Here is a 13,955-nt window from a genome sequence, read left to right as displayed (position 1 = left end):
CATGCCTTGGCGCTACTCATGGGGCACCCATAAAGATGGTCAAAGGTTATTATCTGTATGAAGGGATTATTGTGTGGTGTGAATAATAAATAGTTGGACTATCCCAATAATATCTCCAAGATTGATGTCTAATAGCCATATAGAGCAGTGTCTCTCAGCTCCAGTCCCCCATCAGGTCATGATGTGAGGATATCCCACAGTATGGTGACACCTGATGCACTGTCTATATCACCTGTAACATACTAAGGGCCCTTTTACACAGAAAGATTATTTGACAGATTATCTGCCAAAGATTTGAAGCCAAAGCCAGGAATGGAATTGAAAAAGAGGAGAAATCTCAGTCTTTCCTTTATGACCTGATCTCTGTTTATAGTCTGTTCCTGGTTTTGGCTTCAAATCTTTGGCAGATAATCTATCAGATAATCTTTCTGTGTAAAAGGACCCTAAAGAAATCCTCACAGCTGGGGGTCCTTGAGGACTGGAGTGGAGAAGCATTGCCATATGGTGCATTTACACAGATTTATCTGACAGATTTTTGAAGCCAAAGCCAGGAATGGATTTGAAAATAGGAGAGATTCCAGTCTTTCCTTTATTTCCCGTTCCCTATTTGGCTTCAAAGATCTGTCAGATAAATCTCTCTGTGTAAACACACCAATAGAGGATGATTGGAGAAGTGGCCGAGCATGCACACGGCTGCAGCCCTCACCTAGAGACCTCATCAATCAGATCTAAGGGCCCTATTACACGAGATGATTAACGTGTGAAAAAATTATGTCGTTTGAATTTAAACGATAATTGTTCTGTATAATTGCAGGCAACGATTGAAAAATTGTTCATATGTCATTGATTTAGATCTGAACCTAAAATTATCGCTAACCGTTCGCTGTAATTCCACATTTGTTCGCGTTTTTTCACTAATCCTTCAGTGTAATTGCAGATTGTCCATTGTTTTGCTGGGATCAGATGGAGTAATGCTGCGTTTACATGGAACGATTATTGTGCAAATTCGCACAATAATGATCAAATTTGAACGATAATCGTACGTGTAAACGCTGCGAACGATCAAACGACGAGCGAAAAATCGTTCATTTTGATCTTTCAACAACTTCTCAAATCGTCGTTGATCGTTCGCAAAAAATTCGCAGATCGTTCCGTGTGAACAGTCGTTCGCCGATTTAACCAATGTGTGAGATAGGCTTAAGCGATCGCAAAACGAATTTTCCCGTACGATATATCGTACCGTCTAAACGCTGATCGTTATGAAAAAAAAAAAAAAAACACGTTACTCCGACATCGTTAATCGTACGATCGGGCGAATTATCGTTCTGTGTAAACGCAGCCTAAACGATCACAGTAACGATCACAATAACGATCGTAACAAATCACTATCGTTCTGTGTAATATGGTGAACGATTTTAGGTTAACGATAAACAATCTCGTTTGCGATTGTTTATAGTTAGTCAAAAATCGCTCCATGTAATAGGACCCTTAGAGTATGTTCACACTTCGGGATTGAAATTCTGACTGTCCCATAGATTCCATGGGATTTCTCAAGCGCAATCCACCCAAATATTTGTCATGTCAGTTCAGACATCCCATTGAATCAATATGATTTCTCCTACACTTTGTAATGAAACTGACATGTTGTCTTCATTCTGTAGGTCAGTACGATTACACCCATAGTCAATTTATAGGAACTGTACAAAATTAACTTTTTTTTTTTTTAAGTTTTTTAATCGTCATAATCTGACTTCTATAACCTTGTAACTTTTTATTTGCTATGAATTCTATTTTATCTGATAGATGATACGATAAAAAAAAAACTCCATCAATTCTGGCATTTGGTGTTATTTGTGATCAGTAAGGATTTATTTTAGGGTTATTTTGAACGTGGCAACATCAAACATGTATTTTTTTGTTTGGTTTTGTTTATTTGAAAAATGGGAGTGATTTAAACGTTTATTATCGAAGTTTTTTGTACTTTAAAAAAAAAAAAAAAAAAAACTTTTTTTTTCTTCACATTTTTAAAGTAGCTCTGTTCATGCTGATCAATACTATGCCACTGCATAGCATTGATCAGTTAGATTGGTGCTACAGGATAGGGGAAAAGTAAGAGATCACGGGGGGGCCCGGCCTCAAGACTGGGCCCCAGCTTCTGTGTAATGAACAGAACCACAGGTACGTCAAATGCCGTACCCGCAGCTCCATTCATAATACAGAAGCCGGAGCCTGATACGGAGATTAGCAGAGGTCCCATTCCCCACAATCTCTTACTTTTTCCCTATTCTGTGGAATACCTCTTTAAGTCAGTCTCAATACAATACAATTTGTGCTCCATTTGGACCAGACAAGTTTAGTCATGCATAGAGTTAAACTAGGGGGATCAGACTGAAATCTGCACCCATTAGTAGCAGGTAGGTGTCAGCTGTAATATATAGCTGACACCCACCCTATATAGCATGGGCTTAGCTCCTGAACCTGCTGTATATGCAACGACACTGGGCCAACTTAAAAATGTGTATTGGTGGTCATTGAAATACTCTTTAAATTTTTTTTTTTTAATAGCAGGTGGTTGGACTCTTCTCCAGGGAATTAGAACACTGGGCAGGTGTTTACTGGGACTTTTTACTTGGGATTTTAGGTCTGGGCCTAAAGAAACGATCCGCCGATGATCATTGTTTCTATTATACAGAGTGATAATCGTCCGAATTGGGCTATTTATCGCTCCGTGTATTAGGGCTCCTCTGTTAAGGGGTCAAAAGGTGGTTTTTTTATGTGCTTCATACATTATGCCCCAAGCCCTCACTTTGTGCCCTGCTCTATATGACATACAGACATCATAATGGGTGGACCCCCCCACTCTATGGCTATGTTACATACATTGCAGTTATCTTGCAGTATTGAACAGAAACGACCGAGTATTGCCCTGATACTGCAATGTGTAAATACCATTGTGGAGAACTAATAACCAAACCTCTATTAGGGTATAAACCCACACACCGTATAAGCAGTGTATTTACTGCTGCGATACGCAGCAAATACGCAGCAAACACGCAGCAAATACGCAGCAAAAACGCAGCAGATTATATCTAAATAACTGAACACAGCATCAAATCTGTACCAACAAATCTGCTGCGTATTTGCTGCGTATTTGTTGCGTATCTGCTGTGTATACGGTGTGTGGGTTTGTACCCTCAGGGACGTTGCGGACAGAGCAGTCAGATACAATAACCTCTGGCTGAAAAGTGTTAGTCTAGGGGTAGTGAGCTGGGCAAAGCCTTGGTTATATACTGTATGACTGGTGTCTTCTGCCGTGAATGCAAGAGAGTGCTGGTAGTGATTTTCCATAGAAATGACATCACACCATCATAAATATAATTAAGTTTTTATTTTTACTGCAGTTATAAACATTAAGAAAAAAAGTCAGAAGCAGTTCTGGCTCCAATACCCCATTCTTGTAGGCAGTACACCACTTCTGGTCAGTACCATGTGAATGGTCACAGAAATGATAAAGGATAATTATAAATAGAAGGGAAAAAAAAATAAAAAGCAGCAAAATCTACAAAAAAAAAACCCTTCAAACTTCAGCTTTTCTGCCACTAGATAAATGGTAAAGAAACAATGGCAGTGGATGAAATCTGTGCACTCTTATATACATATTTCACTACATGACCAGATGCTCATCAGACGCTTCTGGGCTGTCCAGACTTAAAAAACAACATGGGTGCTTTCTTCCAGAAGTAACACCTCTCCTGTCCTGAAATGTAATATCCCACACAACCTGAGGACAGTGGCAGCGCTGTTTTTGCAAGAAAGTAGCTTTTCCTAAACATGGACAAGCCCTTTAAATCATGGAAGCTTTGTATGACAACAATTCCAGCAACTTCCTATAGAGTCAAAGGGAATCTGTTCTTTTTGAGTCTGACTGATATACTGAATACAATTAGAGCCGATCAGATGGTTCAAAGCAGAACTCCCCTTGAAGTAAATCTATAACTTTGGAATACAACATACATTCAGAAGTAGGTGTTCAAGCATGATGGTACCTGTAGTTTTGCCAGTGTGATACCTGTTGTATAGGCTGAAGTCTCCCAGTTGTTGTAAAACGAGAACTCTCAGCATAGCAGTTGTAGTTATACAGGGGCCACAGGCCAGGCACTGCTTTAGGTTATGCTATATGTAACACCAGGAATTAAAGGGGTTTTCTAGCGCTACAAAAACATGGCCACTTTCTTCCACAGACAGCACCACTCTAGTCTCCAGTTCAGGTTTGCAATTAAGCTCCATTCACTGCAATGGAACGGAGTTACAAAATCACACCAAACTGGAGAAAAGAGTGGTGCTGTCTCTGGAAGAAAGAGGCCATGTATGTATGTAGCACTGGAAAACCCCTTTAAATTGCCACAAAGGATGGTTTCTAGGTCAGAATGCAATAATTCATCCCCGATAAGATGGGCAATGACAGGTCCAAACCCAGAATCCTTACATAAGCAGGTACACCCTACAAGTATACAGCCAACTAATCATATATACAAGGATGGGGGTTAATACTTATCCCTTGTATAGGAAGCACAGATGTTGGATGCTGGGAGTTGTAGTTTAGCTCCTATACATATCGTTACACAATATACTAAGCGAGCATAGCAGCAAATTGGACAACACTAGCCATGCAAAAACAAAAGCTCTGTCCTATTAGTTCTTCTACTTTCTTTTATACTTCTCCTCAATGCTTGTAATTCCTGACCTACTAAAGACACAGCTGGGGGTTTGCTGCTGTGTATCAGTTCAGGCAATTGTTTATTAAAGGGGTTATCCAGAAATAGAAAAGGCACGGCCACTTTTCTGCCAAAACAGCGCCACCCCTGTCCTGTCAGCTCCATTCACTTCAATGGATCCGAGCTGCAAAACCCCACACCCAAACTGGAGACAAGCGTCGTGTTCACTCAGAAAGTGGCCATGTTTTTCTAATGCTGGATAACCCCTTTAAGTGGATGGCACTCCATTAGCCAATACATGCCTTATCAGCCTTATTAACTTACACCTTAACAGGAATGCTTATAGGAGAGTATGACTGTAGCAAGGACTGTCTATATGGTAAGAAATTCAACTTTTTTTAGTTAAAATACTGTATATAGTGGCAGTCAGTAATGGATGTAAATCTAAGTCCTGCATGACAGGTTGTTTTCTCTGCACAACCATTGATCAGGACTGTCCATCGTTCTTCAGCGCCTCCAGCCTGCGGAGCAGAGCGTTCCCGAATGCCTCCCTGTACGCAGGACTGAGAGAGTCCAGCAAGGAGTAGATGGTCTCATGGTATTGGCTGCGACAACCTTCATTAACCTGGTCAAAGGTGAAGCCCACCACCTGAGAAGAAGGAAGAGAGACGTAATGAGTGAAAACGGTAAGTAAAAATGATAGGTGAGCAGGAGATGTCTCCGGATATGAGTCAGTACCACTATGTAGCTGAACCAGAAACCCTAAAGTGATAGTAGAAGTCAGGAGGACACCGTAATTACATGGGCACTGTTATTGATCAGAGCAGGTCTCACTGCTGACACCCGCTCTGATCAGAAGATATAGCAAGGGATAGGGTGGGTTCATACTGAGGAATTCTATTCTATGGGACATACGCCAGCCCATAGAATGGTGTCTATGGAGCCGGCGGAAAGGCGCGCGGACAGCCAACGGAATTCCGCGGATTTTATCCGTGAGAATTCCGGAGAGTGAACCCACCCATAGAGTGCAGCAGCGCGGTCCACTCCCTGGCCGGCCGTTCAGAACGTTGAAATTTCTCATGAAATTAGCGGACTGCGCTGCTTGTGGACTCTCTCCCTGGCTATATCTTCTGATCAGCAGTGAAACAAGTTTAGTAAAGAAATGTATTTGCTAAAATATTTAATTTGACAAGTCCTACAACTATTAGAGATGACCGTGATTCCGGCATACTAGAGTTCAATCATTTGGAATTTTTATACTGGTGGCGGAAGAAGTTGGAGGCAGCCCAAGGTAGTCTGGGAAAGCAACAAGGATTTAGCTGTAGGACATAGGTTGGATCCATTTTTGCTCTGACTTCCTAGGGCTGCATCCAGCTTCTAGATCAGACTCCAGGTCATCTCTAATAACTATATTAGCTGGGATTACCTCTTTAGGGTACGTTCACACGTACCGGATCCGCAGCGGATCTCACGCTGCGAGTTTGCAGCGAAATCAGCTGCGGATCCAGTACTGTGAAGCTGAATGGGTCCCATACACGCAGCGGATCCGCTGTGTGTATGGGACCCGGCCTCTTTAACCCCCCCCCCCCCGCCATCGGCCGCAGCACCGAGTATATATTACCTGCTCGGCGCCGCGGCTGTGTTAGACTCCCGGCTCGCCTCGCTCCTCATCAGCCAATCAGTGCACGGCAGCACTGAGGAGCGAGGGGAGCTGGAAGCGTCACACACAGCTGCGGGGCTGAGCAGGTAATATATACTCGGGGCTGCAGCCAATGGCGGGGGGATTAAAGGGGCCAGGTCCCATACACACATACATTTCGCTGCAAACTCACAGCGCAGGATCCGCTGCGGATCCGGTATGTGTGAAGGTACCCTTAATGTTTTATGCATAGAGAAACTTTTTCAGATGCTTTTGTGGTGAAAATTTGGGGAACTGTGATTTTTATTTTTTTTATTATTTAAATTTTTATTAAAGATTTTTTATTTTTTTAACATTGTGTGGCGCCAATAAAAGGCAACACTGCCTCTCTGCTGCCATCAGTGACTAATTTGGGAACTGTAAGGCTACTCAAGTCCTGGTCCCTGCACAATCCAGCATATCACTAGCACTAGTCCATACGTTACATTATAGACACTACATTAGGGGAATCTGTCTGTGTCAATAGAAATATAGCTGTGGCAGTCTGTAGCACAACGAGCTGCTCTGCTTGCTTTGCTCCACTGTGACTGATGCGATAGTAGCAGGCTGATTTTCCAAGAGTAATGTCTATATAATACAAGTTAGCATTAGAATGGACACCAGGAGAGGCTCAGTATCTGCCTGCAGCAGTGCTAGTGAAATATGTCCTTGCTGGACAGGGCTTGAGCAGCCCTGCAGTGCCCAGCTCAGCCTTTGGTGGCACCAGAGGGACAACGCTGCCCATTACTGCTGCCAATCAATGTAAAAAAAAAAAAAGAAAACAATTCCTATTTTCTTTAATAAAGTTAAATAATTTCATTAAAGAAATGTAAAAATAATAATTTCCCATAATACCTCTTTAAAGGGAACCTGTCGCGTAAATTATGTTGTCCAAACTATTTTGTGGAATCCATCTTGGGTGCTCCTCCACACAGGGGGCAAAAAAATGTAGGTATCGACCTACATTTAGAGGGGTTATCCAGCGCTACAAAAACATGGCCACTTTCTTCCAGAGACAGCACAGCTCTTGTCTCCAGGTTGGCTGCAGGTTTTGTAAGGGTCCATTTTCACAGAAAGATTATGTGACAGATTATCTGCCAAAGATTTGAAGCCAAAGCCTGAAACAGACTATAAACAGAGATCAGGTCATAAAGGAAAGCCTGAGATTTCTCCTATTTTCAAATCCATTCCTGGCTTTGGCTTCAAATCTTTGGCAGATAATCTTTCTGTGTAAATGGACCCTAACTCCGTTCCATTAAAGTGAATGGAGCCTAATTGCAAACTCCACCTGAACTGGAGACAAGACTGGTGCTGTCTCTGGAAGAAAGTGGCTGTGTTTTTGTAGCACTGGATAACCCCTTTAAATTCTCTCACTATTAGGAAATCCATCTACATGACAAGCCCCCGGCTCACCCTCAGGCCGGCATCAGTGAGCTCCAGGCAGTACTTGGTCCCCTCCTTTATCTCCACATTGATATAAGCCATGTCTACAGCACACAGTAAGTTTTTGGAAACAAACATATTGGTGACGGCAAACAACACGTCATTGACAATGGCTTCCGCCTCCTGGCTCATGTCCTTCACCTCCGCCCCCTCCAGATTCTGCAGGTCAGAATCATTGTCATAGATGGTATTGATGGGCAGCTCCATGGGGTTGCAGTCTACTTCCATTGTCTGCAGGTGGAAAAGAAAGGAGAAAGAAATGAGAACAAATATCTGTAAAACACCTGAGCAGATCAGCGTGGTGTGAACATACCCTAATGGTCTCCAGTGATATGGAAAGTTTATCATGGTTTCCACAACTCCCAAAGTTCAGTGAAACAGTTAAAGTGTAACATATACAGTAAAACCTCGGTTTCCGAACACCTCGGAGTTCGAACAATTCGGTTTTCGAACTAAATTTCCCCCTGAAGTTTTGCTCGGTATCCGAACATTGCTCGGTATCCAAACAAAACCAGGGGGATAACTGTCAGCTGAACTGATGTTCAGCTGACAGTTAGAGGTGTTCGGAACACTGAGAGGCGGGAGCGGGCGGCTATTTAAACTTGCCGCCGTGCTCCTGCTCCAATCAGCTGCGGGGGACACCCTGTAAAGAAGTGGGGAATTCCACCATAATGATGGGATTCCCCACTTCTTTACACGGTGTCCCCGGCAGCTGAGAGGAGCAGGAGCACGGCGGCAAGTTTAAATAGCCGCCCGCTCCTGCCTCTCACTGCGGGGACAGGCTGTAAAGAAGCCGGCTCCCAGCGCTGTCCTCCTGTCTCTCCCTACCAGCCCATCCGCCCCCCCGCCGGCCCGGAGCGCTTCCGATAAACTTACCCAGCCTGTACACCCCTATAGACTGCGGCGCGCCCGTTCTGTTGCGCCCGCAGCCCCGCTCACCAGTTTCTTGCTCCCGCTGCCTCTGCAGACTCTCTCTTACCCTTCAGAGGCGGCGGGGAGCAGTGGGAGCAAGAAGCTGGTGAGCGGGGCTGCGGGCGCAACAGAACGGGTGCGCCGCAGTCTATAGGGGTGTACAGGCTGGGTAAGTTTATCGGAAGCGCTCCGGGCCGGCGGGGGGTGGAGCGGAGGGGCTGGTGGGGAGAGACAGGAGGACAGCGCTGGGAGCCGGCTTCTTTACAGCCTGTCCCCGCAGTGAGAGGCAGGAGCGGGCGGCTATTTAAACTTGCCGCCGTGCTCCTGCTCCTCTCAGCTGCCGGGGACACCGTGTAAAGAAGTGGGGAATCCCATCATTATGATGGGATTCCCCACTTCTTTACAGGGTGTCCCCCGCAGCTGATTGGAGCAGGAGCACGGCGGCAAGTTTAAATAGCCGCCCGCTCCCGCCTCTCACTGTTGCGGGGGGTGTGGAGTGTTTTTGCACTCTGTGGGCCGGGTGCTCTGCACCTGACCCACGGAGTGTAAAAACCAATTAATCACATTTACATTGTTCCCTATGGGAACTTACAGCTCGGTTTTCGAACTGCTCGGTTATGGAACAGCCTTCCAGAACCAATTATGTTCGAAAACCGAGGTACCACTGTATTTATATGACAGTTACACTTTAATGGTGCGTTCACACCTACAGGATCTGCAGCTAATTTTCTGCAGCAGATTTCATTTAAATAACTGAACACAGCATCAAATCTGCTGCAGATCCTGTAGGTGTGAACGCACCCTAAGGGTATAAACCCACACACATATACGGTGTGTGGGTTTATACCCTAACTTAAATTTTTTTTTTTTTTTTTTTTACAGAAATCAGTAGTATAAGTGATTTTAAGAAACTCTATAATAAGTTTTTGAGTACAGAAAAGCCTCTTTCTGTACTCAAAAAGCAATTTCCCAGCCTCTCCCCCTTATTTCTTATCCGTGCATTATCAGGCAAATCCGTCTACATTACAAAGAAGCCAGTGAAGACGGGTTCTGCTGTGTCCATTATATCCTATGGAGGGGGAGGGACCAAGGGAGATGAGTGAGCAGGAAGAGGTGACATGAAGGTCCGCTGTTTGTAGACTGTCTGGGCACCTAAAATGCTGGATTCAGGGGTTAGAAAGGTCAGTGCTTATCTAGGAACTTGCTGAGAGAAGAATGCAGGGTGTTGTGCTGTGCAGGACTGCTACATGCTCACTCACTCCTCTCAGTCCCTCCCCTTTCCATAGTGCATAATGGACACAGAAATCCTGCTTCTTCTGAAGTGAGGGGGAAGGCAGGAAACTGCTTTTTCAGTACAGAAGGAAACTTTTTTGGTAATTAAAACCTATTACAGAGTTTATTAAAAATTGCTTGTACTATAGATATTTATTGTTTTCTGAAAAATTACACGCAAATGACAGTGTCACTTTAAGTAGCCCACCATCATAATTTCCAGCATGCTGTAGGCCAGGGGTAGGGCACCTTGGCTCTCCAGCTGTTGCAAAACTACAACTACCAGCATGCCTGGACAGCTAAAGCTTTGGCTGTCCAGGCATGCTGGCAGTTGTAGTTTTGCACCAGCTGGAGAGTCAAGGTTCCCTACCCCTGCTGTAGTCTGTCAGGGCATGCTGGGAGTTGTTGTTCTAGCAGGCGGGGAGCCACAGCGTGGAGATGGCTGCTTGATAGCATTCTCCTCACACTCACCAGGTAAGTCCTTATTTTCAGCCTCTGCCTGTTCCTATTGACAGCAAGCAGAGATATTGAAGAACCAACAGACGCAAACCAGGAAGGTGCAGAGTATTTCCCTGTATAATGTTACAGCATAACGTACGTAACTAGTAATGTATAAAGTCCCTCTAACTGCAGAGAAGAGAGTGGGCGGAGCCCAGATCCAGGGAGAGGAGGACGACACCGACCTCATGTAGCAAACCGACGCCCAATGGCTGCGGCTTATTACTTACTGCAGCCAATCAGCTTGCCGCTTATATGTATGTTTGAAAATGAAAGGCGGTCGCTGATAGGTTGCCGCTTCATGTAGTAAATAGCTATACATACAGAAATGAAGTCATAGCAGTGAAATACATCAACTATTAGAAGAGTCAACGACGCAGCGAAGAACTTACCTGCTCAATACTCAGCTGCGTATAATTCCGTACACACACACTTCCTGTAATGTGACGTCACTTCTGCTACTAATCGAACACTAAACAAAATTGACGTCCTCAGCTGACTCCCTAACTTTCTTCACCGGCGGCCATTTTCTTGTAGCTCATGCTCTATAGAATGAATGGAAATGGTCTTAAACAAAATGGCTCCGTTATCAGACCACACGGTTTGTCCGGCTGTTGGTGTGTGTTGTGCTGCCTAGTTACCTGTCGGCCTGATAAATGTGAGTGAGTGTCCGCGGCCTCAGCGCAGGCGATACTCGTTACTACCAGTCATAGGATATAGCCGTCACTGCACCCCCTATCTATATACTATCACTGGGAAGCTTGCCCCCTAGTGGTCCCATCCTGAAAACGCAGTATTTAGATATTTCACGTTGAGTTATTTACTACCCTCCTTATAGTTGTGTTCACACAGGTTTCAGTTTAATTTTAACACAATTTCTGCATTACTGGCAACAACTACAATGGAGGGAACACAGAGGACCCCGATAGATGGCTGTTCTGCTGGCTAATTACTATTACTAGTAAAGATCGTTGTGCCCCCTAGTGGGCGGGTCCTGAATACATATAGTATTTAGCAACATAGGCCTCATTCACACGCTTAGGGCCCTATTCCACCGGACGATTATCGTTCAGATTATCGTTAAATCGTTCGAATCTAAACGATAATCGTTCGTTTGAATAGCAGTTAACGACTAATGGAGCGTCGGAGTCATCTCAGTGGCGCGCAAGTAAGTATGAGGGGCTCTATCGGGGGGTCGGGAGCCTGTCACCTTGGTACCGGGGGTGACAGGTCCTCTTTAACATTTATTCCCCTTTTCCCAATGTTTCTAGAAATCCCCCACAGGCCGCAGACATGACAGAGAACTGGTGAATTTTGGGGACTTTTTCTTGATTTCAGGTTTTTTATAGCCATTATCCCATGTCACAGAGGCCTTGTGGTGCCATAATATTTTAGCAGCAAGACAAGTTGACGTTTCTACCTGTACAATTCTGGGGGACATGTGACACTCTGATCAATATTTAAAATTTTTTTTTTTAAGTGGTACGAATAAAAAACACAATTTAGCAACTGTTTTTCATAATTTTTTTGTATGCTGTTCACTGTACATCACATATGACATGTTAAAGTTATTCGTCAGGTCAGTACGATTACAGCGATATCCATGTTATAGCTTTTGTTATAGTTTATGACATTTATACTATAAAAAAATGTTTGTGTCTTGCATATTGTAAGAGCTGTAATTTTTTCCCTTTTTTTGCAGCTTAATCTGATGTTGTTAACGGCACTTCTTTTGGGTACATGTGATTTTTTTTTGTTATTTTTTTTAGTGGTTGGGATTAACAAAGTTGTCATTTTGGTTAGTTTTTTTTATGGCGTTAATTGGGTGGAATGATTAATGTAAAGGGTTAATAGACGAGGTAATTGAGGACGTAGCAATACCAAATATATGTATCTTATTTATAGGGGGATCATTTATAAAGGGCGTATGGGGAAAAGTGTATTTATTTATTTATTTATGCATGTATTTGTTTTTTTTGTACTTTTTTTTTGTACTTTTTCACATATATGTAATGGATTACAGCACATAAACTGATGTGGCCACAGCTATATAGAAAGAGTTTGTAAATGCTTTGCAACTAAAGATGAGTGAACCTGGAGCATGCTCGACTCGATCCGAACCTGAACTTTCGGCATTTGATTAGCGGTGGCTGCTGAACTTGGATAAAGCCCTAAGGCTATGTGGAAATCATGGATATAGTCACTGGCTGTATCCATGTTTTCCAGACAACCTTAGAGCTTTATCCAAGTTCAGCAGCCCCAGCTAATCAAATGCCGAACGTTCGGGTTCGGATCGACTCGAACCCAAACCTGGTTCGCTCATCTCTACTCGCAAGCCTTTTAAAGGGAACCAATCTGATATGGTTCCCTGAACTGCTGTATACAGCTACTACAGCAGCTGCGGCTGCATACTCGAAAAAAGGGACTTTAATTCCCTCGGGTGTGTGACAGGCAGAGGTGGGGAGGTAGTCATCAGGGCGGCTCCCCGCCTGTATCTAGGCACCACTCTCTGCCTGTCAGTACGCTCGGCTCCCGGTAATAATAAGTTCTTCTCACTATATCACATGCTGAATGTTAAGTCATGTTCCTCTAACTAAGACCAGATTCACATGTCCGCGATATAAAGTATATTACAGCCAGGTTACAGACTTTATATCATGACATATGAAACAGCCAGGTTACAGACTTTATATCATGACATATGAATCAGGCCAATAATTTGATAACATCTTGGTTATTGTTTAATTGATTTTTAGTTTGTTGTTCGCATAGTATGATAAGGCAGTGTGCACTGATGTCCTGCCTTGTATATATGTATAATCCGCCTGTGCATAGAATGGTGTCTATTGACACTTCAATTATTTCTGGGGCATAGCGGAATAGGCCGGCCCATAGAATGGTGTCTATGGAGCCGGCGGAAAGGCGCGCGGCCGTGAGCACGTACAGGCAACGGAATTTGGCGGAATTTATCCGCGAGAATTCCGCAGTCTGAACCCGCCCTATCAGAGAAAACAGCAAGCAATGATGAGGAAAAAACAGCCTGTAGAGTTCAGAGACAGGACTGTGTGGAGGAGCAGATCTGGAGAAGGGGACCAAATAAATATCTGCTGCACAAGTTCCATAGAGAACAGCAGCCTCCATAATTTTTACTTGGAAGAAGACCAGGACTCTATCTAGACTTGCTGCCCCACCAAACTAAGTAGTCGGGGGAGAAGGGTAGAAAAGGTGATCAAGAATCCAATGGCCATTCTGGCCGAGATCCAAAGATCAGTGCAGCCCCTTCTAATCTGGGCTTTATGGCCAGATTAGAAAACCAAATGAAGCTTCTCCTCAGTAATAGATACGTTAAAAAGACACCGGGATTTCAAGTAGAAGCAGCTAAAGGACTCTCAGACTGTGAGAAACAAGATTCTGATTGTCTTCCTGGTAATTATAAG

At 43.8% G+C, this 13,955-nt stretch overlaps 1 protein-coding gene across 2 annotated transcripts; it reads right to left on the bottom strand.

Annotated features, from left to right (window-relative positions):
- Window positions 1-3,369: 3,369 nt before the first annotated feature.
- GSKIP (GSK3B interacting protein) lies at window positions 3,370-11,125 on the bottom strand. Of its 2 annotated transcripts, none has more exons than XM_069951281.1 (3): window positions 10,911-11,125; window positions 7,807-8,067; window positions 3,370-5,364 (listed from the first exon to the last, which is right to left on the bottom strand). In XM_069951281.1, the coding sequence occupies exons 2-3, from the start codon at window positions 8,062-8,064 to the stop codon at window positions 5,203-5,205; spliced, it is 420 nt and encodes a 139-aa protein (XP_069807382.1). In that variant the 5' UTR covers window positions 8,065-8,067; window positions 10,911-11,125; the 3' UTR covers window positions 3,370-5,202. The 2 variants fall into 2 exon arrangements, with proteins under 2 accessions (XP_069807382.1, XP_069807383.1); XM_069951282.1 differs by lacking the exon at window positions 10,911-11,125 and adding an exon at window positions 10,492-10,718.
- Window positions 11,126-13,955: the final 2,830 nt, after the last annotated feature.

The sequence above is a fragment of the Dendropsophus ebraccatus genome, chromosome 13 (genome assembly GCF_027789765.1).
Source record: "Dendropsophus ebraccatus isolate aDenEbr1 chromosome 13, aDenEbr1.pat, whole genome shotgun sequence".
Classification (NCBI taxonomy): domain Eukaryota; kingdom Metazoa; phylum Chordata; class Amphibia; order Anura; family Hylidae; genus Dendropsophus; species Dendropsophus ebraccatus.
Note: the sequence above shows the minus strand (reverse complement) of the source record. Positions and strands in the feature narration are given on the sequence as shown.

Excerpts from the sequence above, each read along its gene's own strand:
- GSKIP (XM_069951281.1), bottom strand. The coding sequence starts at position 8,064 with ATGGAAGTAGACTGCAACCCCATGGAGCTGCCCATCAATACCATCTAT. Across the intron at positions 5,365-7,806 it reads TCACTGATGCCGGCCTGAGG|GTGGTGGGCTTCACCTTTGA; the intron begins GTGAGCCGGGGG and ends CCTTCTTCTCAG.